The 25,041-nt window shown below is 59.9% G+C and overlaps 4 protein-coding genes across 4 annotated transcripts; all 4 read left to right on the top strand.

Annotated features, from left to right (window-relative positions):
- Positions 1-8,475: 8,475 nt before the first annotated feature.
- On the top strand, positions 8,476-9,585 carry BKCO1_4200016 (myb-like dna-binding protein; the record flags this gene model as incomplete). The annotated part of the gene is made up of 1 exon (XM_020275870.1): positions 8,476-9,585. The coding sequence occupies one exon, from the start codon at positions 8,476-8,478 to the stop codon at positions 9,583-9,585; it is 1,110 nt and encodes a 369-aa protein (XP_020128234.1).
- Positions 9,586-13,963: 4,378 nt separating this feature from the next.
- Positions 13,964-15,957, top strand: BKCO1_4200015 (lectin c-type domain protein; the record flags this gene model as incomplete). The annotated part of the gene is made up of 2 exons (XM_020275869.1): positions 13,964-14,029; positions 14,125-15,957. The coding sequence occupies 2 exons, from the start codon at positions 13,964-13,966 to the stop codon at positions 15,955-15,957; spliced, it is 1,899 nt and encodes a 632-aa protein (XP_020128237.1).
- Positions 15,958-17,279: 1,322 nt separating this feature from the next.
- Positions 17,280-18,657, top strand: BKCO1_4200014 (fad dependent oxidoreductase; the record flags this gene model as incomplete). Its single annotated transcript, XM_020275868.1, has 2 exons — positions 17,280-17,513; positions 17,641-18,657. The coding sequence occupies 2 exons, from the start codon at positions 17,280-17,282 to the stop codon at positions 18,655-18,657; spliced, it is 1,251 nt and encodes a 416-aa protein (XP_020128236.1).
- A 550-nt stretch (positions 18,658-19,207) lies between these two features.
- On the top strand, positions 19,208-23,287 carry BKCO1_4200013 (nonsense-mediated mrna decay factor; the record flags this gene model as incomplete). Its single annotated transcript, XM_020275867.1, has 6 exons — positions 19,208-19,226; positions 19,280-19,324; positions 19,419-21,943; positions 21,989-22,276; positions 22,334-22,654; positions 22,724-23,287. The coding sequence occupies 6 exons, from the start codon at positions 19,208-19,210 to the stop codon at positions 23,285-23,287; spliced, it is 3,762 nt and encodes a 1,253-aa protein (XP_020128231.1).
- Positions 23,288-25,041: the final 1,754 nt, after the last annotated feature.

The raw sequence follows: 25,041 nt of genomic DNA, 5'->3' as shown, positions 1-25,041 counted from the left end.
ACGGACCTGACGCTGGAAGGTGGGCTGTCGTCGGAGCTCGGTGGCTCCTAAGCTTGATCCAGACGAACGCCCGCGCACCGGAGACTTTGTGGGTGATGAGAACGAGGGATGTTGATAGAAACACGAAAAGGACGTTGCTAGCCTGAGCCAAGTGCCTGCCCATGACTGCAGTGATACGGCTGGCCCTTAGTCATGTTTCGCAGTCAAAGCGACATGGCGTACATCATGAAGCACCCAAAACGGTGTCCTCAGAATCCACACCAGCCGTATCTGAGATAGCAGCAGTCTGACTGGCAACCGACAGCTTGGAGAGGGGTGAGGCGGGTGGCGAAGGTAGCTCCACCTGTAATCCGTACAGCTGCAGGATATACGAAGCGATCGGCGGAGCAGGCTCCGACCTTCGCCTTGCAATTTTTCACCTGCGCTGTCGTGCCGCTGACGATCACGACCATGGACATGGGCGTACAGAGGAGAGGTGAGAGGCTACAGTCAGCCAACGTGATGCAGTCGGTTCTGAGCTCGAACCTGGTCGCCACCGGGTGCCGACTACAACGTTCTCACCGCTGCCGGAGTGGGTCCGTACTGGCGGCGCGTCCGTCCCGCCGTGATCCTCAAACTGATGACAGGGTGCACCGTGAGCGTCGCCAGCAGCTGACCGCTAAACTTCCCCGCCGTGGTCAAACACTGTGGGTTCCCGGGGTGTGCCTGCACATCCGAAATAGAAAAGAGTGACGAGAAAACGTGTGGGGCAAGATCTAGCCGTTTGGGATAGATTGCGGCACGATAGATTTCCCAGGAGACCCGGACCCTGTCGAAGATTGGCGGAAAGCAACGACTGCGACGGCTGAGCTGGACAAAACGGAGAGCGTGGATGGATGCAGGAGAGCCGCTTTGCCGGCGGGAAATATCAGGCGTCGTCGCGCCGCAGGCGCCGGGTATGATGAGACGGAGGCGATGACAGGACGAAGAATAGGTCCGCAGAAAAGCAAAACAACAGGGTTCACGGCGTGTTGACGGCAGTGTGCCGGCTTCCGGCAGCTGGAGAGTCCAAAACAATGGCGGCAAGGCGGGTAGTTAGAAACAAGGGAGGATTCTTTCGACCAGCGCAGGGACAAGCCTTTCTGCAGCGAACCTGCATCGCAGACCTAATCTTCGGTGCCCCGTCGTGCGCATTCTCCGGCCTCGTCGTCCATGGCGTTTCCCGAGGAGCAGGAACAAAGAACAGCCTCGGGCCAGGTGCGGTTGGGTTGCTTCAGGTTTACAGCGTGAGTAGTGACCGACTGCTCGGGGTAGGTAGCCTGACGACGCAATGCAGCGGACGCGGAAAAGGGCGTTGATGCTGCAGCACGTACCGCCCACCGCTGCTGCCCACGCTGCAACCCAATAATGCAGACTTTTGCTGATGCTTTGGCACATATGCAGAATTTTTGCTCGGGAGGCGTGTGTGTGTGGGGGAGCTGAGTCGCCACCATTACGAGCACCGAGGCAAGGACAATTGGGTCGTAAGCCCTGATGAGACGCGCTTGAGCACGCAACAGTTGCACGAGTCAAAGTCTGTTCTGGAAGTCGTCGAGGAATCGGCGTGCGCGACGGGACAGCCCTGAAGCGCAAATGGGGTATGAATGCGGCCTAGGGTGTCCCGTGGCAGAGGGCGAAGCAAGAGTGCGTCTGCTCGGGAGAGGCTGAACGGACGGAACTGGCTCCGGCACGGCCATGACCGCGCAGGCGCGCACGCGAGGATTGACCTGGTCGCTTACTGTGAATGAGAGAAAAAAAAAAGCTTGGACGGTCGAGCGTTTGGGGGCTACACGAAAGACGGGCAAGCGAGCGAGCATAAGGCCGAACTCCGGGCGGGCAATAGGCAGGTAGCAGGCGGGCGACGGGCGACGGGCGGGCAGCAGGAGGGCAGCAGGAGGATGCAGCTAGTGCACGACGTGACTCGTGCTAAAGCGAACGCGAGCGCAGCGGCGAGTCGTGGGCCAGCGTGGGCCAGCGTGGGCCAGCGTGGGCCAGCGGGCATCGAAAACTGTGGGGTCCGGCCGTTTGCTACTCCAAATCTCTCTCGTGGGCGACTATCGCCATGGCGGATTGGCCCCACCGAGGGGGCGGGAGGCTCAGGACTATAGGCTGCGGTGCCCTAGTGGTGGAAATTCCGCAATAAATCCATGGCACAGGGCCGGCGGTGCGTCGTGCTGCATGCAGGTTAGCCTGCGACCAGGAGCTGTAGTGGGCGGTGCCGACGAACGCTCTGGCAACGGCTTGCCCACGCCCGCGACGAGGGCCGGCGATGCCTGAGGGTGCAAGCGAGCAAGCGAGCCCACGACAGGGAAGCTTCTGGCGGCGGTGGGGCTGTTGATGAGGTGTACGCGTCTTCCAGAAGCTGTCGCGTGCCTTGGCGAGGGCGTCTGGGGGCGCGCAGGCAGACGGCCGTGAGGGCTGCCATTGGAGCCAGGCGCGTCATGGTGAAGCGAGCGACGCTGTCAGCAGCACGCCGCACGTGCGCCGCGATACGAGCAGCGGGCGAGACGAGGCAGAGCGTCATCGAGAGCCCGACGGTCGGAAGCGGGTGGAGCTGGAGCGGCAGCCACTCTCCTGGGTGGGCGCAGCGGCTCTGGCGGCGGCGGCGCGTAACGCACAACATCAGCGGGCCAGGGCGTGCTGACCCGCCGCTGGCTCCTGGCCACGCACATGCTCCTCCGCGGGGACGGGGGGTGTGAAGCCCACCGACCGAGCGCGAGGGCACTTTCTTTTTTCCCATATGGCAAATGGCCATTTGGATTTGCGACCCGGCCTGACTCGCGCCCCCGCCGCGATCTGCAGGAGCTTTGTTGATTTCAGAGCCAGCTCTGCGAGTGCCAAGTCCGCTCGCCTGCTCGCCTGCGCTGCGAGAAAAGAAGGGCGAGCGATCTGCAACGTCAACCCCACTCCGCGCCATGGCCACCACGATGGACGATGATGGATGATGACAGAAGTCCCCGCCCAAGGCTCATCTTCACATGCCCTCCCTGCCTGTCACTGGGGTCTCGACCGCTGCGGGGCCTGGTGGATCAGTCCCGCGGTACAAGGCGCCTGTCAGTTGGAAACTCGCCGGGCACGAACGATGCGGTAGCTGATGAGGGGGAGCTCTTTCGCCTGCTCAGCGCGCACAGGGCCGGCAGCCGCCAATGGACAGTCATCGAGGATCGACACTCGCCCAAGTCGCTACGTCCAGGGCTTCGGCTGCCCCTAATCACCATGATACAAGTCCGTTTGGGCGGCCGTCCACGCCCGTCCGCGCCCGTCCGGGGACGCACCGGTGAAAGGAAAAGCGGCGTCGAGCTACCTGGCTAGTGGCTGTTGGCGTACCTGTGTGACCCGATAGACTGGCAGAGCGAGGAGTCTGCCAAACGCCTGGGGGCTTGCGCCCGGGCATCTTCCGGTAGCGGCCGATCAAGATCTACAATGATCCCCTGTACAAATGGTTGTTCGGGGCGCCACACAGCACCGCGGCTGGTACATGGCCTCGTCCAAGGCCAGTGCTGCTATTCTCGTGACGCCGCCATCATCTGGTTGGCGCATGTTGCGTCGCGACATCTCCCAGTCGAGGCATCCAACCGGCCGGAGAGATGCATTGCAGGACACCCGACAGATGCTTCACTTCTCCGACTTGCCCCTGGCACGGCAGCGCTCGCTTGCGTCCTGGGCTGGCGGCCGGCACGCGGTTGTCCCGCCGATCAACAAGACATATCTCGTAGTAGCAGGCGCAAGGGCCAACGGTGGTGTCTGCATGTGTGCACATCCCACGCTGGTGTAAGGAAGAGACGAGGGCGAGAGCCGTGGACAGCCGTGAGTGGCCGCTGCTCTCAAACAAACTTGTCGTACAGCAGCCAGTGCAAGCCCGGCAGCAAGCGGCAACGTTTGTCGACGGAACGCTGCAGGAGACGTTTCCGGCTTGTTGAGTGACGTTGGGTCGGCGGTCGAGATCTCTTTTCTGCGCCGCTTCGATACGTGCGCGCTGCACATAAGCTGCAGCGATCGATGCTAGCGTTCGCATGCAGCATCATCACACACCGCCAGGCGAGGGCCGGCGGGAAAGACAGCAGCGGGAGATGCGGGAGATGCGTGCCCTGCAGCGTTGAGCTTGCAGGAGCACCTGCATTGGCGGCGTGCTGAGATGGAGAGGGTGCCGCGCACCCGATTCGAGGGGCGATGCTGCGACAGCAGAAACAAACGGCGCCGTCGCTTCAACGAGCCCCTGGCGTCCAAGTCTTGCTAACCTGCGGCGCCTTCCGGGCGTACCTCTGTACTGCAACGGCAAGTGACTCGTTTCGATGGCAAGCTGAAGCGTCCGTGCAGAGATGCTCCTGTGGCAGGACGAATTGTTCCAAGGCCACCCGGGGCAGTGCCCCGAGGGTTGGCATGTGCTCCAGCAGTTCCTTTAAGCGCAAAATGACAGGTACGAAGCGCAAATGTGATGATGATGAGAGAGATCTGGGAACTGAGATCCAGATCCAGATCCAGATCCAGATCCCAGCAGATCTGACGGTCGCACTAGATTCCCGAGCGGCCGAAAATTGAGATCACGGACGATCCCCGCAGCCCGAGCCTGTATGCTGGGATCGTTTATTGCGCTGGGGTCGTGATTGGCCGTGGCGTCCGCCCTGGTGAGATGCGTGTGGGCTGCATTATTATTGCCGCGCGCGATGGCGATTTGCCTGGTTCTATCACACGGCTGGTGAAATTGAAGCTCTTGTCGACGGGTTCTGCTTGACTCGCCGCTGAAATTCGCGTCCTCGTACGCAAGTCAGTGGCCGCGATGGCGAAGCATGGGTCCATGCAGGAGCACGTTATCGAGGCGTTGGAAGCTCGTTCCAGCGCTGTCGCGTGGGGTTTGCGGGCGCCTTCTCGCGCTGACGGAGAATAGGCTGCGCTGCGCGACGAAAGGGGCCCCCGACAGCTCGGCTCACCGTCTGCTCGCGCTGTGCGGAAGCGACGACCGCGAAGCCTAAACAAGCGCTCCGCGCGCAGTGGTTGATCGCACCTTGGGACGTCGGCCCTTTGGCCGGTTTGGGAGGAGCGCGCCGGGCGTGGGTGCCAATGGCGGCTAGTGGCATCGACAATCCGCCGGCGATCTGCCAGCGCGTTGGACCTGTGGACCCCTGGGCTGCGCGACAGCCCGCGACAGCCTGCCACACGCACGCCGGCCACCCAGTCCCGCGCACCCAACGGTCGGTCCCGGTTGGCAGGCTGTCAGCCAGCTGGAGCGCCGCCGTTTGCCGTCGGCAGGCAGCCTGGCTTCCAGACTTTGCCGGGCATTCGCGAGCGGGCGCAGACGTCCGTCCGCAGCAGAGGGCTCCGGCGCTCGAGGCGAACCCAATACTTTGGCACAGTGCGGGCCATCCCATCGCATCCCGCCGCACACTGAGCGCGGGGCGGTCGTGCTGCTGGCTCGCGGAATATTGCTCGAAGCAGCAGCCCAGCAGCCGCCCCAGGTCGCCCATGACATAGATCCTGGGCCGTTCGCCCAGCCGGAAAAGCAATCACCGCGCCCAAAAGCCTGGTTACGCGCACGCCTGCCGCGATCGGATTGACGCTTCACCGTTCTCCGTTCCTCCCGCCCGGGATTTGGGGGGAACGGTGAGCGTGTGCGTGTCGCGCGCCCGTGACGCCTCCTCATGCCGCCTACCTAGTGCCGCCCCAGGGGAATGTGCAAGGTGCGCCCTTGCGTCGCTCGCTGCTCACTTAGATGGCGAGCCCCACGCGCCGCAACGCCAGCAAGGGCTTCCGCCCGATCCTTCGACAAGCTTACGGGCCTTTACCGCAGCGCCCTGGCGCCGGGACGCAGAGGTGTCAGTGTCCCAGAGGTATTTCAAATGCTGTGGCGGCTAGCGACGACTCTACCTACGTCTGCCATGCTGCTTGCGGACCGAAACCGCCAGCTGAGTCGTTGGGCCCGATGGGGAAGTCGTCTATTGTCGCTGCGCCGTGACGATGACGATGACAAAGGAGATGAGTAGCACGGCGGTTGCGACGACGAGCGGACAGCCTGTGCGTGTGCGTGTGCGTGTGCGTGTGCGTGCGCCGTCACCCGCTCGCATCCGGGCTGGCGGCATCGCGACCGTGACGTCGCTCTGGCGTAGCACTCGCGCGGTTGCGGTTGTTGACGCCATCCAGCGATTGTCGGGACGACCGTTGTTCCAAGGCACAGGAAAGCTGCAGCTCAGCACCTTGTGGCCCTCTCATTGTCTCAGGTGCCGCCCCGCGCGTCCAACCGGATGGCGCAGCCTGCTGGCCCATTTCTTGCAGCTCGCGTGGTACATACGGGCCTGCGGTGCCTGCGGTGCCTTCGCCTGCGCGCCGCGCTCCAGGAAAAAACAAACAAACGAGCAGTGGGCGTACATGATTGTTTGCAGGGCCGGAAATTGGAGCTGTTACACACGTCTGCCCCGGCCTGTTGACCGTCCTGGGTCCCGGTCGGTGGGCCGGTCCCCGGCTTGCAGCAGTCGACCAGGCGGTCAGGCGCAAAGGGATAAGGGCCGACTCTGGCGGCACGTAGATTGCTGTGAACGGGATATCCATATAAGCTTCGGGCCACCCTGCATCCTCGGCGCCCCGGTCTCACCATCCCCCGTTGCACCCCTGCGGCGCGAGGATGGGAGGCGGGCCTTTGCCGGCTGGCTCCAGAAAAGGAATGCCAAATCAATATTTTAGGTTTGTCGATGGGCGGGTGAAACCATGTCAGGAGGCGCGCGCGGAGCAGGTTTCGCCGGCGGGGCATGACTAAGGCGCGCCAGCGTGGCGGCCGTTGAGGGGAGCTGAGGTGGTCCCAAAGCGGGCAGGAGGGTGCGGCGGAGCGCTGCATCGAGCAATGGGGGTGCCGCACATGACGCGCTAGACGGGCTGAAAGGGGGAACGATGCGGAGGATGTGCCTTTCGTCAGGCCTGATGAGATTCCGATCCCGCGATCTCGCTGAAGACCCTGGGACACTGCGCTGGGCGAGAGCACGCTCGCCGTGCCGTTCCCCGACTAGTGCAACGGCCGCTGCTGCGGTTCCACCGAGCTGGATGACAGCCAACGCGCACGCGGCTAGCCGCTTGCCCGTTGCGGTTCGTGTGCGCGAGGGAGGGCCGCCGGCTGCACGCAGGCCAGTGCCCTGGGCTGGCACGCCGGTCGGCGCCGCCGTGCTGGGGGAGCGCGCAGCTGAGGCGGGCGGGCAGCGAGCGCTGTGCGAGCTGTGGTTGTCCAGGGCCGGGGGGCCTGGGCGATTGGCTGCCCGCAGCGGCGCGAAATGACGATGATCGCGCGGCCGCAACGGCGATGCGGCTAGCCGCTTCGGGGACGCTGATTTGGAAGCGCTGGCCGGCATGGGAAGACCCGCCAGATCGCCCCAAATCTGCACAGCAGCCAGCACCGGCAGCCGCGCCAGCACGGCGGGACGCCGCCAAGCCGCGCTCAAACGGCTGGCCCCTTTCGCGCGGCGGGCTGCGCGCCGTGGTTTCGGACGCGATGCTGCGGCCTTCGCGGCGCGCTCGCGGGCACCACGCAGCGCCCACGCAGCCCACGCCGCGCCCGCACCTCGCACGCACCTCGCACGCCTCTCCGCCTCGTCGCCTCGTCGCCGCGGCGCGCGCCCCCTGGCCGTCGCGCGCGGTGGCTCCGCCGGCGGCAGTGGCGACGGCGCGAGGGCGCCAAGGTCAGGCGCGTGGTGCGGTGCGGTGCGCTGTGGTGGGCGTCGGCAGCGCGGCGGCGGCTGGCTGACGGGCCTGACACCGTTCATTCCAGGCTGTCTCAGCATGCTGGCAGCGTCGCAAGGAGCGCGGTTTCACGGGACGGCGCAGTGCTGGGGCGCCCCCGGTGCGCGCGGCCAGCATCCATGATCCCTCCCTTCCATCACCCGCGCGCTCACCCTGGTCGCACATCTGCACATCTAACATATCTTACCCGCCGATCTGGGACCTTGGATCCACCGAGGCTGCGCCCTCCGCGCGGACCAGCGACCCAAAGGGGGCATGCTCGTTAGCTGGCCCAGCGGCTTCTGCCAAACCCACATAAGCTTGCCCGGACCCTAGAAACAGCCATCTTCCCGAACCACCGTTCAAGGCCCAGCTTGTGCAGCACGCCAACGTCGGACCCAACCAAGCCTTCATATACCCTCCGCCTCCCACCCACACCCACGGTACCCTATAGCCATCACTTGCACGCCAACCAACCCTCACCTTCCTCTGACTACCGTCATACCTCCCAGGCCTCCCGCAAGGTAATACAAGAGCCTGCCCGTTTCTCGTTTCCCGTCTGCCTCAGGCCCCACGTCCCGGCCGCGACGCCGTCCCACCATCCGCGACAACCTTCCTGAGCCCGAGTTGACCGCCTGCAACCAGAACGCCAACTGCAACCGTCCTCGCCCGGGCCGGCTTCGCTCTTAAATCGCTCCAACTGCCAGGGCCATCCGTCCCTACCTGATCGCCTCAACTCCGCCCACCTCCCCCCCCCGCACAATGGCCCCCAACGCACGCCGCGGGCCGTGGTCGCAGGCCGAGGACCAGTTCCTCCTCTCCATTGTCTCGCAGCAGGGCGCCAACAACTGGGTGCGGATATCGCAGATGCTGCGCACCCGCACCCCCAAGCAATGCCGCGAGCGCTTCCACCAGAACCTCAAGCCCACCCTCAACCACGACCCCATCACTGCCGAGGAGGGCGAGATGATCGAGCGCCTCGTCGCCGAGATGGGCAAGAAGTGGGCCGAGATCGCGCGCCAGCTCAATGGCCGCAGCGACAACGCCGTGAAGAACTGGTGGAACGGCGGCCAGAACCGGAGGAGGCGCATGTCTGAAAGGCGCCGCAGCGAGGCTCAGACCGTCTCCGTCCAGCACCACGCCGGCCACTTCCACCACCACCAGGCCCAGTACCCTCACTTCCACCACCAGTCGCATCCCAGCTACTCTCGCCCCTCTCCGCTCTCCATCCAGCCGCAACCCTACAATGCCCGCGCCTACGACACTCCCATCCCCTCGCCCTCGGGCCAGTCTGTGCTCTCCACCGAAGGCGCTCCCTCCCTCATCACCGACAGCGGCTCCGAGTCGCGGTCACCGCACTACGCCGCCTCGCCCATGGACCACCCTCTTCCCCCGCTCATCGGCAGCCGCGCCGAGCGCCGCCGCTCCAGCCTCGCCTACCTTCCGCGCACCTCCACCTTCATCAGCGACGACGACTCGCAACTGGCACCACTGCGGGCCTCTTCTGCCGACCACGGCGAGGCGGCGGCGCGCAAGCGTGAGCAGCTGCGGCTGCCCGAGCCTCCGACATTCAGCAACGGCGGATCCCCCATCTTCCGCGAGCCCAACTACAGCTCGACCGGCACCAGGCAGCTGCCCCTCCTCACGCAGCCTGTCACTTCGAGCGGCAGCATCTCGAGGAGATCGAGCCCCGTTCAGTACTCGCCTCACCGCTCCTCATTCAGCCCGCAGCATTCGCTGCCCAGCTTCAGAGAGCTGGTACAGGCCCGGGCACACAGCACGGCCGCGCTGGCACCGGCTCCTTACCTGCCGCCCATGAAGCCCATGAGCCCAATCAGCAGGCCCAACGCCGTTGCTTCCATCCTGAATTGAATGTAGCAACGCGCGAACCTCGTTTCTTTTGTCAAAACTTTCTTTTGTTAATAGCGCCCTGACTCTGTCGAGGCCACATGTGCTGCATAGCATCGGCGTTTGGTGGAGACCATTTTTATTTCCGCACATACAACAATTTACATAACACCCCTCTATCCCGTGTTTGTTTCAAAACGTCGTTTCTGCTTCCGCACATTCGCGCAATATACCAATGGCACCTCGCCTAGAAAAGGAAGGGGTTCTGTAAGGAACATATGGAAGACTTGCAAGACGAGAAGGGGTGGTGATGGCGAGAACATCTCAGCTGTCGACTATTCTGGTATTGGACGCAGCGTTGTCAATCGCACATCTCTTGGACCAACGTAATACTTTAATTTCCGCCGCATGTTTTCTTTTTCTGGTTGAAGTCTTGCACATACGATTTCTCCGTTTCACATTTACACACAAAAGGGGTGAAGCATTTCTTTATTCCCTTGCTCAACGAGTTGGATGAGACTTTGGGTGGCTATCTCTTGTTGATGGGCCATTTTAGCGGGATGTGTTTCTATTGTGAAATATAGTTACGAGTCTTTTTTGTTATCTGGGTGGCATGGTCTGCAGCGACACTTCGGTGTTGAGTTTAGTTGGGAAAGCAACATAAGCTTGCAACATCAGTCTTCGCCTTCTCACTCTATGCTCAAGCGTTTCATGTATGATGAATATCTTTGCTTATTTCTTGCAAACAGCATTATACCCTACTTAGAATACTTACATCTCCGCGTTCCCGCGGCTAATGAACACTACTACATACACTTGCCTTAGGCTGCGGCGATCTTCTGTTACCGAGCGTTACTTCTCCACTGGACCCCTTGATTCCTGCAGGATTATGTGGCCGAGAGATGCAATCAGACATTTCTTTCCCTGCATACCCCCCCTGAGTTTCGCGAACCAACGTTGTTTGAATCATTGTCCAGATTTGCCCCTTCACGGCCCTCTCCGCGAACGTGTAGGCTGAGGATCACGCTTTGCTCCTCCCTTTCGATCTCCCTGCTGCAACCTTGCACCCCGCTCATCGAGCCCTCCATCCTCGTCATGGGTGAGGAGGGAGGGGGGGGAAGGGGAGGGGGGAGGAGGGGGGCCCGTCCCAACTACCCGTCAGCACGACTGCAGGCGAGGTAATGTCTAGGGAATGGAGCGAAAGACCGAAACTACGGAGTTCGAGACCTTGTCTCTCTGCTGTCCCAGCACCGGAATTGCTCGGTCGGAAAGGCAAGGAGCTGTCGCCGGCCGGCGAACGGCTGCCGCCGTCGGCCGCCCGTCTTCGGAAGGAAAACTGTGGGACCGAAGCTGGGAGTCAACCACTGGCTCGCCGTCCAAAGTCTGCTAAATTTGTTCTGCGCTGTGTTCTTTTTTCGCATCTGCGTCTTTCTTCTTTGCCGTGACCCCCACATAGCACGCACTCCCTTCAGTCCGGACAAGGGTCGAGCGGATGCGGAGAGGGCACGAGGGGTCTGGGGCCTTCTATTTTTCGCTTCCTGTCTGTCAACGGTAACGGTCTAACAACGTCAAGGAACCATTCTTTTTGCTACCACCCTGCTTTTGTCAAAAAAAAAATAAAATGTTCTGGCCCTCATCCCTACTCCGCCAGACGGACGGTCGAGACAACAGACTCGCTCCACTCAAATCTTCATGCCCTGAAACACGCTTTCTCAAACGCCCCTAATGCATCGCTATCCGCCGCCTCTAATGCAAGGCGGTACCAAGGGGAAAGAAAAGTAGGAGTAGCGAAAAGGGGGGGAAAGCTTTGGCGAATTCTTTCGTCCTCCGATCTCTGGACCAAGTGCACAAGAGTCGCATCGCTCCGTCAGCCCTTTCGGAGCTGGCTCCCGCTTCATCATCATGATGTGCATATGCTTGTTGCTACTACCGCCGACCACGACTCTACAGCGCCCGACTAAAAAAATCCTTCCTCGATATGTACCCCTTTATTGTTTGACTCGTTTAGTTCAATCCCACCATCTAGATAGCGGGGGCCGCTACGTAAAATCTTCCGTAGCTGACATCAAAAAAAAGAAAAAGAAAAGCCCAAATGACTACTTACGAGCCAGCATCACGCGAGTGCTGATACTGCAGGGCCGGGCGTTTACGAATCCACGCGCAGGTGACTAGGGCCCAGAAGGGCGTTGCATTAGCAAGTGATAGACGAGTTCGCGCTTCTGCTTCCTGTTGCCGTCATCGACGGTTACCCATTGGATCTCGCTTGCCGTCGCGTCGGCTGAACTCCGAGGGCGAAAGCAGGCTCGATTCGGGACGAAGGATCGTGAAGAGGCTGACCCCATCGGCTCCGCCCATTTGCTCTTTCGAGCACTTTTTTCGATAGCGCCAAACACACACGACTTTTTACAGCCTTTGGGGTGATGAGATTATCGAGAGACTCTCTCCCGACGTAACAGCCGGGGCAAGGCGGAGCGCTCAGCCACTGCATCCTTCTTGACCCCGAGTCCCGAGTGCGCAACAATGAGCCGAGCAGCTGAGGCTTGCGGCAGGGACGCTGATTGAGAGCCTTTTGTTCCGCATGGAGCAAGAGGCGCTCGCAAGCGCCAGGATAGTCTATCTAAGGCCAGGCAAAGCGGGAAAAAGGTATACCGAGCCCCGTTGGGCGTGCAGCCATCGGCGCGGCCGCTAACCCGCATGATCACTTGACGGTACCTCAAGTGGCTGGGGCTGACATTACGTGCTGGATGGGGAAAACATGGCACTGACAATCAGGCTGGTTCAGGCGTGGCGCAAGAGCAACGGTGGCAGCCAGGAAGCAACGGCGCCGTCGTTGATGTGATGAGAGGCGAGAGGTCACTTGCATAAAGGCGCGGGCAGCGAAGTGCTATCCGCATCCTCTGCCAGCGTGGAACCTGCATGAGCAAGGCCGCAATCGTCCGGAAGGAAGGGGCAAGGGCATGACGGGGGGCTGACAAATGGCTAGGCCTCCATCACCGGCACGACCTTGCAAGCAAAACGGTCGGGCGATCCGTGGGCCGGGGGATGACTGGTGGATGATGCAGCAGCGTTGCTGGCGGCCAGGCCAGGGAGTGATGATGAGGAGCGAGCGGGGCTGGCCTCTCCCTCGATAGCATGATAGGGTGATCGAGAGCCCAGCGGCTGCCAGCTCAGCTAGTTCAGTTCAGCCCAGGCAGACGACGACGAAAGCAGAGCGCAGCGCAGCGCAGCGCGGGGCGAGAGGAGAAGGCCGCGACCCAGCGACGTGGGCAGCCAGAACAATGGCGGCAGATTGGCACGCCTGCCGCAGACCCCCAGGAGGCAGAAACGGGAGCGCGCAGCGAGTGGCTCGTGGTGGCGCGCGGATTTAACTTTGGACGGCGACGCTGCTGGAGCCGGCGGACTGGAAATTGCTCTGTGACCGTTGCTCGCGTGCAGCGAAGGAGAAAAAGGTGCGACGATCGCGGATAACGCGAGCCGGGCAGGCCGTAGAGCTAGGCTGGTGAGTGGGTGGACGCTGGGCGCAGGGTGGGTCAGCTGGAAGCGGGCGCCGGTGGTGTGGCCGTGGGTGTGGGGGGGAATTGGCGGGCATGTCGTTTCGTTTGGCTTTCGGGCTGACGCTGATGATGCTCTCCCTGGAGGCCGCGCGAGGCCCTGTGCTGGCACGCTGATTTGCCCGCAACGGGCAGCCGACGAGAGCGGCTCAGGGGTGGAGCAGGTTCGTCGGGCAGGGCACGTTGCGGTGAGTGACGCCGACTGCCGGAGCGTTGGTGGTGCGCTGCTCGGTCATGAAGGATGCACCGCCGGCCACGAGGAGGCGCACGCACGATCGATGCGTATGGGGGGACGTTGCTGCTCTGGCGCGCTGACGGCGGCGCCCGCGGCACTCACCGGTCGGAATGTTCCTGGCAGCCGCCACAGCGTGCGGCAGTCGCCGAGCTGCGGGCGCCGTGAGGATGTTGCAGCATCGTGCGGCCGCGGGTGGAGGGGCAGCGGTTGCGGTGGTGGTGGAGGCTGGAGGCTGGCGGGCAGCTGCTGAGGCCCGAGGGCGTTGGGGGATGTGAGGTGAGCCATGTGCGATCGGCGCCTAACCTCGACTTCCCCTTCCAGCGGCGCCTGGCTGCGACTTCTGAGCTGAACAAACGTCACGCCCCCTGCCCGCCCACCCACCAGACCCGCCCCGTCGAGCCCCCGTCGCCCCGTTCAACGCTCATCGTCGGCCCCCAACCTGCCGATCGCCGCGCGCGCTGCAGACCATTTCTTGGCCTGCTCCGGCCGAGCCGCTGGACCGCGGCCGGCGCGCCGTCGGTAGGAGCCTGCGCACCTCTCCTGCCTGTGCTTCACCCGTTCTCCGCCAGCAACCTCTGTTCAATGTCCCGCCAGCCAATAACCGCCGCCGCCCCCCATGTCGAGTCAGTACGAACCCTCCGAAGCCGCCGAGCCCGCCCAGCCGTGGAGCATAGCGCTGCTGGTGAGTGCCTATCTCGATATATCTCATTTCAACCCTCGCTGTCTGCTTCCAAATCCCCATCACGCGGCCGAGCCTCCCACTGATCGTCGTCGCAGTCTCAGCGAGACCTTGCGCTTGCCGTCCCCATCAATTACGTGACCCTGCCGGCCGTATCCCTTACCGAGGCCTGCTTCGCCCAGAGACAGTACGATGACGACGCCGCGCGGCGGTGCCTCTCCAATCTGCTGGCCGTCGGCTTCAGGCGTTTAACCGTCGACCTTTATTGGGATGCTGGCCGCGGCTTTTGGAGTCTCTGCCCGGAGCAAATCCCCGAGTCCGCCTCTAACGCCGATGATGCTACTCTGGGCATCATCTCCTCGACGACCGACGCCTCGCTGTCCTCGGTGGCTCTGAATACGGGCAGTCTACAGGCGCGGCAGGCTACAGCATTGTCCGGCTCCGCCTTGCGCTCTGCGAGTCGATCCGTGTCCAGTACCCGCTCTGTGTCCGCATCCAGTACGCGGGCAAGCCCGACCGGGCAGGCGCAAGCAAGCGGCGTGTTCCAAGCCAACTCGTACACGTGCTCGGCTTCATTGAACGTCTCGACGATTTCTTCACTCATTGCTGACTATCTCGACGACACCGCGGATACCATCCATGCTTCGGTCATCTACCTAATCTTCAATATCCACGCTGCGGCATCCAATTCTAGCTCCACGGCGCCTGCGGCTTCGCAACTGCCTTCGGCGAACACCACTCTCTCTAATGTTCTGAGTGCTGACTTAGCTTCCTTTCTGTACACCCCAGCACGACTGCGGCAAGACCGTGTAAATCTTAATGAGACTTGGTTCGGCTATGATGTTGCGTCAGACCAGACGCTAGCCCCTGCATTGAGATATCTGGACATTGTTAGAGATGCCTATGGCACAATGTCTACTGTTACTGGATGGCCCGGTGAGGGCCTCCTTGCATTCGGTCCCGACCACCTTCGTCTGTTAACAGCCTTCGGCCAGATCGATCCGCAGATGGGAGCTTATGACACCCGAGCTGATGATGCAATCCTCTTTCCTGAAGGGACTTTCCAATCGATCCGAAATGTTACTTTGAGCGATTCGGGCAACGTCACCAATGGCTGCTTCTTTGACCAAAACGTGGACACTCTGACGGACTCGACGAATTCGACTTGGGCAACGTCTCCGAACTTTCCGGCCCTGGGCCTTGCGCCTGCACAGTACTATACATCTTCACCGTCTGTCTCTAATATCACTGCATGCGGCATTAGCCCGCTACTTAATCAGTCGCTGTCCGAAACAGCAGATGTTTCATACGCGCCTTATCAGGCCATGGCCTACAGTTCGATCTGGAGCTGGGCAGACAACGAGCCACGAAACGTAACGAACAACGTCGATAACGCTGTGTATCTCCGTTGCGCAACGATGCGAGCTTCCACTCACGGCCGTTGGGTGCTCACCGACTGTACTGAGCGACATTATGCGGCGTGCCGCGTCAATGGCGACGCACCGTTTCAATGGCGCATCAGCGACCCAGCAGACAGCTACACCGACTCGGACTCGATTTGCCCAGAGGACACTGCGTTTGATGCACCACGCACTGCGCTCGAAAATTCCTATCTTTTTGCAGCATTGCAAGCGCGGGCTCGCGAACACCCGGATGACTTCGATGATGACGCCACCGTGTGGGTGAACTTCAACAGTCTGCAAGTGACGGACTGCTGGGTCGTTGGAGTCGGTGAAAGCTGCCCGTACGACCTGACCTCCAAACAGGATGAAAACCGACTGGTGATCGTACCGACAGTGGCGGCAGTCATTGTCTTCGTCTGCGCTGTGCTGACCGTGTTCGTAAAATGCGCTGGAAACAGACGATCGAGTAGGAAGACCCGAAAGCGTCGGCTGCAAGAGGGATGGGAGTATGAGGGCGTACCCTCGTGAGCTAGTTACGAAAGGGTTCAGCAGCAGCAGCAGCAGCAGCATGGAAAACTCGGTCGAATGCAACGTGGCATCGAAAAGCCCTATCCGTTGACCGGTCTTCTCGTTTTGCATGCATTTTCAAGGGGATTCCACCTCCACCGCCACGAGAGCAAGGAGAAGACCGACGCCGACACCGTCTGGATTTTTCGGCCCTTTTGCCCGGGTTGCACTACTCCTACACCAGTGCCGACGGAATGTGGCGTCGCACACGTTTTCCGACGTCTTTAGCTGGAGGCGCTTGCGGAGCATGGCAGATGCATAGACTCTTTCACCGGTCAAACGACAGCATGGATGGGCCTGGGAGGGCTGGGACTACGTGTGAAGTTGGGTGCCCGTAGTGATTCGTGATTCCTGGCTTCTGGTTTGTTTGCGTTGGACTTGCAGTGTGCCTGGTGGGACACATGGTTGGTGAAACCACACATTCGGCAGACGGGCATCGGGAAGGGAGTCGTTTGGCCAGCCCGATACGCCAATTATCGGGAGGCGTTTGGCAAGGCGACAGCATACAGCCGACGGCACGACGGGAACCGTTAGCCGTTCGATCCCGGTGTCCTGTGTCTCGGAAGGATGCCGCAGCATTTGGGCCCATGGTAACGTTAACATTCCCGAGAGAATTGCAGGCCCCTGCAATTAATCACTGGCTGTCTGGGTCTGGTGGAGACGGGAGTGGATCTGGTGTAACTCGAGGGAGCACGGCAGCGGGCGAAGATGGCCGTTCAATGGCTGACAGGGCGTGGGGCTAAGATTCAGAGTTCTGTACTGTGTACTACAACAGCTGCGTACCATGGCCAATGAGGCTGACGGCATCCCTACCTAGTATGTATGTATGTCTGTGGCTAGCGGTTTGATGTGCGGCGGTGCCCTTAAGACAAAGGAAAAAGTAGGATCACTGAGGCCCAGTACCTGCATGGCAAGAATCAATAGGCCTCGCCTCGTCTATTGCGCTCTACTTCCTTTTGCTGGGTGGTCTGGACGAGCTACGCCATGCAGCAATCCTGCCCTACGATGGCGTGCGTGGAGGGTGGGCCCTGGCTCTGGCCTTTTTTTTTTTTTATCTTATCGCAGACAGTCGGCCAACATATCCGACGTCACCCTGCGAAACGACTCGCAACACCAAAAAGCAAGTCCGCAGCCCGACATCCCCCTAGGAAACGCCCCTTGCGCCGTGAACGCCGCTGCAGCACGCCTCCAAGGAGCATCTCCACGTAATGCTGTACGGCTGACGTCCAATTGATCGACCCAATACGCCACGCCACCTATCCGTCCTGCCAATGCCAGTGCCAATGTTTGGCCCCGCATCCGCGGCAACTCGCCGCCGCCTCCCGTTCCTGTTGTGCTCGCGTCGGGCTTTCTCGACCAGCACGCCGCTGCACGCCGACTTCACCCATGCTGTCATCGGTGGAGGCGCGGTCGGCCTGGCCATTGCCCGGCGGCTGCAGCAAAAGGATGGTGTGTCAACCGTGCTGATCGAGAGACATGGCTCCGTGGGTACGGAGACGAGCAGTCGCAATTCAGAGGTAGGGATTAAGGCCTTCCAATACTTGGGCTGAGATGCAGCAGTACGACCTCCCTCATTCTATCCTCTGGACAGCGGGATATCGGAATGCTTTTTGAGAGACATCGATGTTAACGCGTTGCCGGCAGGTTATCCATGCAGGCCTCTACTATGGCCCAGACACACTGAAGACCAAGCTGTGCGTCAAGGGCAAGGAGATGATGTATGATCTGTGCAAGCGCATGGCCATCCCGCATAACAACTGCGGCAAGTGGGTTGTCGCTCAGGACGAGGGGCAGTTGCAGCAGATTGAGAAGACCCACGAGCACTGCCGGGCCATCGGCGTGCCCACCCATTTCCTTAGCAAGGAAGATGCCAAGCGCCAGGAGCCTGACGTTCAGGCAAAGGCGGGTATTCTCGTCAGTCCGACCACGGGTATAGTCGACTCGCACTCGTTGATGCAGTTCCTGGAGGGCGACTTCGAGGACGCCGGCGGAATCTGCGCCTTCGCGTCGCCCGTGACTCGAGTCACCCCGCTCTCTGGCAGCGGCCACAGCGCCTCTGGTTCTGCCGGCTGGGAGATCACGACTGCGACGCCCGAGGGCGAGGAGAGCAGCATCACGGCCGAAGTCCTGATCAACTCCGCCGGCCTCAATGCCATTGCCCTCTCGAACTCGATTCTCCCCCCCGAGCGCCATCTCGTCCCCGCTTACTGCAAGGGATCCTATTTCTCTTACTCGGCCTCCCACCCTAGGCCCAAGGTCCTCGTCTACCCTGCACCGCGCCCCGGCCTCGGCGGCCTGGGCACCCACTTGACGCTTGACATGGGCGGCCGCATCCGCTTTGGCCCAGACGTCGAGTGGGTAGACGATCCGACGGACCTCCAGGTGTCGGATAAGAACCTTGTTGCTGCGCTGGAAGATATTCGGCTGTATCTACCCGGCATCGACAAGGGCGCCATCGGCCTGGACTATGCGGGCATGCGACCGAAGCTGGGGAGGGCAGGTGTGTCGCAAATAGGCGGGAAGGGTGGGTTTCAGGATTTTTATATCAAAAAGGAACAGGGCTTTGAGGGATTTGTCAATCTGTTGGGCATCGAGAGCCCTGGACTGACAAGCTGCTTGGCGATCGGAGAGGAGGTGTTCGACATTCTTTACCGTCGATGACGGATGTTGAAATAGAGAAAGAAGCCACGGGCCACGTGAATACAAAGCAGCTTCCCTTCTGGGACACGCATAAACAAATGGTCTTGATTGGCTGAGATGAGTTGCTCGGGGTAAGCGTGGTTCGTGAACCTGGGTTCACGTGCACTCGAATAGTCAAGCGCGAGAGCGCCGAGTCGCTTCCCATGGAACCCAGCGCGGTCTGCGGAGAACGGAAGTTGTTGGCGGCGAGGCAGGCGCAGAAGTTGTTGCCCCTCGCTTAGAGGGCACCAGCGGGAGCCCGATAACGCCGACGTCACTCCCGCTCCCGCTCAAGGGAAACGCGCTTGACTTTCCATTGCCTCACTGCAGGTACGCAGTAACGCCGAACCCGTCTACAAGCCTGCAGCTTCCGAGAGACTCCAGGAAAACACCACACGCCCTGCGCCCGCAACCGTCACCTCTTCCTATGCTGCTGGACCTACCATCTCGTCGCACCCACTTTTTCGCCCTTCGCTGACCTGGCCTTCACCCCGCCGCGAACATCGTGATCTACCTGTAGCGCAGCTCCACCATGGAGCGCCATCGCAAGCGTACGCCCCATCGAGCTCACCCGCATATGCGCTTCGGACGCTGACAGCAGTAGGCGAGCTTCGCGAGCTCAACACCAAGGCCTGGGCGGGAGAGAAAGGTACGCCAATGCTCCGCAGATATCTCGGGATCCTTGCCCCCAACCACCGCGCACCACGCATGCTGACGGGAAATTGTGCTCTCTTCTCTCGCAGATGTCTTCCCCGTCCAAGGCTCGCTCGACTCGTCCATGAAGAAGAACACGGCCTTCATCAAGCGGCTGCGCACGGCCATGACGGGCGCATCCAAGGACACGTTCGTGTCCGAGGTGCGGTCACTGTCGCTGCACAAATACCTCTCGGAGATCATCTCGGCATGCTACGAGGGGCTGACGAAGCTCAAGACGCCGGGCGACATCGCCACCGGCGTCGAGGTCATCAGCGCGCTGCACCAGCGCTTCGGCCCGGCCGAGTTCACCGGATACATTGGGTGGCACATCGGCCGCGGCCTGGCGACGCCGGACAAGGGCCACCTGAAGGCGCTGCCGCAGGACGTGCGCGAGCGCGAGGAGAAGGAGCGCCTGGCCCGCCAGCGCGTGTTGCTGCGTGTGGCGACGGAGTTGTGGTTGGTGGGCGTGCTGAGGAGCTTGGACGACGTCGTCCGGCCCGAGGAGGCGTCGAAAAACAAAGAGAACCTGAAGGGGGCAGAGGGCTTACCGAAGAGCAAGAGCGCTACCAATGGCGCCCGCGCGGACAATGCGGATGCGGAGCCCTTCCCGTTGGAGGTGCTGAAGGATATGCTGGGACACGACCGGGAGCACATCAACCTACCGCTGGTGGTCATCTTCGTGAAGAGCTTCTCGTGGGATGTCCTAGGAACCAAGTCTGTGTCGTCTGAGGGTAGGAAAACTGTCAATGAAGATGGCGCCATAAGTGCTGCTGGCGGCAAGACCGACGAGCCAGCGGAGGAGGATGAAGAAGATTCCGAGGACCCGCCGATCACTTCCCCGGAGTTGCGCCAGCGCTTCAAAAATGTCCTCAACCGGTACTTTGAGGATGTAAAGGCCCACCTCGTTCGTGATCAGGAGAAGCTTGTCAACCAAGGTCGCCGCAATGCTGAGGCATACGTCAAATCCGGGGAGGTGTTCGAGGACCGCCAGGCGAACTATGAGAAGCAAGTCAAAGCGCAGGACAAGCTTTTGGGAAATGCGCAGGTTTTGGCAGATGCTGTAGGTGCTGAGATGCCGGATCTGAAAGAGAAGGACACATCCACCAACTCTGGTGATGGTAGCATCGGCTTGGTAAAGACCGGTGAATATCTTCGGGGCCAAGGAGAGGGACCCGGAATCTGGGAGGATGAAGAAGAGCGCCGTTTCTACGAGAACCTGATCGACTTGAAGGACCGTGTTCCTGGAATTCTTTTGGAGGACGGCAAGAAGAAGAAGGGCGATGGAGATGATCAAGTTGGAAAGCGGGTTGAGCCTGACAACAAGGAAGAGGCGGCAGTGCCTGCGGATGCAAAGGCCGCTGAAGGCGAGGACCAGTCCACAGCCATTGCTAACAAATCCGTTGGTGCCCAGGTTGACGCATTGCTAGCTCGCCTGCCTGAGTTCGTCAACAAGGACCAGGTGGACGAGATGGCTATTGAGTTCTGTTTCCTCAATTCAAAGGCGTCAAGGAACCGCTTGATCAAGGCCGTGTCGGACATCCCGAAGGGACGCACGGATCTGCTTCCTCTCTACGCGAGACTCGTTGCAACGCTTGGGAAATACATGTCTGATGTCATCCAAGGAATCGTTGCATACTTGGATGACGAGTTCCGCAGTCTACAGCGTCGCAAGCAGAAGGATTTCTTGGGACAGGTCCGCATGATCAACGTTCGCTATCTCGCGGAGCTGACAAAGTTTGGCGCCGTTCCGGAGCATGTCATCTTCCATTGTCTCAAGGTCAGCCTGGACGATTTCTCCCGGATGAACATCGAAATCATATGCAACCTGCTGGAAAATTGCGGGCGCTATCTTCTGCGGAACCCTGAAACCTCACCGCGCATGGCCTCATTCCTCGAGACTTTGCAGCGAAAGAAGACTGCTTCTCACCTTGGTCAGCAGGAGCGCATGCTCATCGAGAACGCAATGTACTATGTCAACCCCCCGGAGCGTGCAGCCATCGAACAAAAGGAGAGGACACCACTTGAACTCTTCATTCGCAAGCTGATCTACCTTGACTTGACGAAGAGAAACCTTGATAAGGTCGTCAAGCAGATCCGTAAGCTTCACTGGGAGGAAGAAGAGGTCGTTTGCATGTTGCACAAGATCTTCACCAAGCCTGGAAGGATCAAGTACAGCAACGTTCACCTGCTTGCCGTGATTCTCGGCTCGTTGAACAGGCATCATCAGGACTTTTGCATTTCTGTCATCGACGACTTGCTCGAGAACATCACGCTTGGGCTAGAGCTAAACGACTTCAAGTTCAACCAACGTCGGGTTGCTGAGGTGAAGTATCTCGGCGAACTCTACATTTACAGGATGGTGGACTCGCCTGTCATTTTCGACACCTTGTACAAATTGGTGACCTTCGGATACGAGGGAGGTACGCCGAGGCCCGGATCGATCAACCCCCTGGACCCTCCGGACGACTTCTTTCGCATTCGCCTTGTGTGCAACCTGCTCGAGACCTGCGGAATGTACTACGATAAGGGCCAAGCCAAGAAGAAGCTCGATTTCTTCCTGACGTTTTTCCAAGTATGTAAACCACTGGCGTTGGAGATATCTCGCTGATGAAGACAGTACTACATCAAAACCAAGGACCCACTGCCCATGGATATCGAATTCATGGTGCAAGATGCATACGCCCTGACGCGCCCGCAATGGAAACTTGCGACTACTCTTGAGGAGGCTGGGAATACTTTCGCGGAGGCTGTCAAGGCCAACTATCAGCTGCCACAACCTAGCGGGGACCAAGAAGACCAAGACGACGAATCAGGTGCTGAGGACGGAGACGAGGGTGATGGCGGCGACGATGACGAGCTGCAAGCTCGGGAAAGAAATGACGCCTCTTCCGGCGAAGATGCTGATGTCCGTACCCTCCCGACCTTCTTGAGCTATGCACTCTCTTTACTAACGAATGTGCAGACACCCGGTGAAGAGGACCAGGATTCGAGTGACTCCGATTCCGAGGAGGAAGAGGAACACATTGTCGTCACTCGTCCAGAAGATGAGAGAGACCCTGAGGCGGATGCAGATTTTGATCGTGAACTGGCGAAGATGATGGCTGAAAGTCTAGATTCCCGCAAATTCGAGCGCAAGCCCATGTTCGATGTGCCGCTTCCCATGAAGCGCAACCGCGAAGCGCCCGCCCCGTCCGAGGAGAACGCCGAACAACAACGCGCAGAAGCCGCCGCGGCGCCGACCATGAAGTTCGCCCTTTTGAGCAAGAGGGGCAACAAGCAACAGGTTTGCTTTTCGCAGCGTTGCTTTTGGTTGTTGAATGTATGCTAACCCGATCTTCTCTTGAATCCGCAGACCAAGGCCATCGACCTGCCTGCAGACTCGACCTTCGCCGTTGCTATGCGCACACAACAGGAGGCTGAACGTGCTGAACAGCAGCGCATCAAGAACCTGGTCTTGAACTACGATCTCCGGGACGAGAACGAATCAGATGGTGATACCAACTTTCCCTTGACACCCAACCTCAACAAGCGGCAGCATACTCTTTTTCAGCAGCGGCGAGGAAGCCGGCGGAGCAACAAGTCAAGTTCGCAAAGCGGCAACCGCTTTCTTGCTTCATCCCGCCCTAACAACACTGGCTCGACCAACACTCAGCAGAGCAACAAGAACGGCAATGTTAACGTCTATGATAACACGACAGGTGGCCTCGAGAAACAACACAACCCGTACAATGTCCCGCGCATCGACAAGGCAAGCAACAATCGAAGCACACAGCGTGCGAGGAAGCTACAACTGAGTGACGTTGACTGGTATGACAACCAAACAACCAATCCCAACACCCAACAGCGCAAGAACACTGCAGCCCCCAATGGTCACGGCATTTGGAAGAATGGCCAGCCAAGGAAGACGACGGCTTGATGGAATCAATGCCGATCAGCGAAAGAGACAACACAACAGTCAATAGAACAACAGTATCGGCTAACTTTTGGGGAACCGTCGTGCTCCTCGTCATAGGACTTGATCTTCTTTTCCCGCCTTGACGCTTTACTTCCCGCGAAACCGAATCGACAATGAGAAATATCGATGGAATTCGATAACGATCAGCAGGCCTTCCAGGCAGTGTAAGTCTTGACCGGCAAGCATTGTAGACAGCGAGGCAGGCCGAACGAAGAGGGAAAGACGGAGAAGGAGAGATGCAAAAGCCGGGACGTCTCCCTAGGCTTAATTGCCCATCCCTGGCCTTAGCAGAAGGAAGGGGTGGGAAAGATCCAGTGCAGAGGAACAGCCGGGGCAAAGCAACAGGGGACTACTTTCTTTTATCCCGGGCCGCTTCCGCTCCCGGCTATTGAGGCGCCTGCTTTTCCCGTCCCGCCCCCTGCTAGCATGCTTACATGCATGTTATGCACCTAGGCCTGTTCTTCGGCGGCCGGTCGGCGAGATTGCGGTGCTTTGGCTTGGAACCAGCTTACTGAGGCTGGCCAGAGGGTAGGAAGAAAAATGAGAGAGAGAGGAACACGGGCTGCCGTAATGTGTTGCTTTTCTCTCGCCATGGCTCGGCTTTCGTTGCGGGTGATAGTTTTACAGATTGCTGCCGGGTGCTTTTTTATTAATTCAGTATTCTCTTCGGGTAGTTCCTTGGCCACCTTTCCCGGTTATCGTTAGTCTCTGCGACGCTTCCCTTTCCCTTTCCCGGGTACGAGATATTGCCACTCACTTCGTTTCCCCTTCCCTTCTCGGCCGCGGAGCATCCATCAATCGCGGGCCTCGAGGATAGTAATATGATTCGCGTGGGCTTGCGTATGTCCCGCTCGCCCTGTCTGTCTGCCTTTGCTTTACCGAAACCGAGGCACGGATCCGCATACACGTTATTTCTTGTTCAACTCTCCGCGGTTGCTTGCTTGCTTGCTACTATCTACGGAGTCGGGCCGCGCGATTCATCAATCCTTTCAAACCTTCTTGTTTCCTTGATTTTTTTTTTGTTTCCCCACCCCCCTGCCTCTTCCTTCTCCATCCTCCGACTCTCCACCCCCTTTTTTTTTTCTCTCCTTCTTCCTTGTTTCTCATCCACTCAATTACCGCCGTTGGCGCCCTTCTGTGAAGATGTTGCCAAGGGCGGTCGCGTGAGCGATGTGTATTTCGTGCAGGCGGTCAGCAATCCGTTAGCGCGCGTGATGCTACTAGCAACGGCGGCGCTGCATGACCGTTTGACCGGTGGACTGGCGCGTGTGTGTGTGCATTGGGCGATGGAACGATGGCGACGGCCGGCCGTTGGCTGGGATGTTTCGATGCCAGTGGAGGTGGGTAGGTAGGTAGGTAGGTAGGTAACCATGTTGTCCATCGTTGTGGGTCGTGGGATTTCGTTGTTGGCGTTGTTGTTGTTGTTGTTGTCTTCGTCTGTCTTGCCCTTTTTCTTTTTTTTTTTTGGATGCCTGCCCGCCCGCCCGCCCTTTTTGCCCTTCTATCGTTTGATGCCTGCCCTCCCTCCCCTTCTTGCTTACCTGCCCCCTCCCCCCGGCCTTGCTTTGGGTGTAGGGATTAGGATGGTAGGGCAGGGTAGAGCAGGGCAGGGTGTTTGTGTGCCTTGTTCATCCGTGCGTGCTTTGGGGGTCGGTGTGGTGGATTGACTGGATGATGGACAAGCAGGGTTTACATTTGTCATGTGGAATTTGTCC

This window comes from Diplodia corticola (genome assembly GCF_001883845.1).
Source record: "Diplodia corticola strain CBS 112549 chromosome Unknown scaffold42, whole genome shotgun sequence".
NCBI classification, from domain to species: Eukaryota; Fungi; Ascomycota; class Dothideomycetes; order Botryosphaeriales; family Botryosphaeriaceae; genus Diplodia; species Diplodia corticola.
The sequence above is the reverse complement of the archived record's forward strand: the minus strand, read 5'-3'. Positions and strand labels throughout refer to the sequence as shown.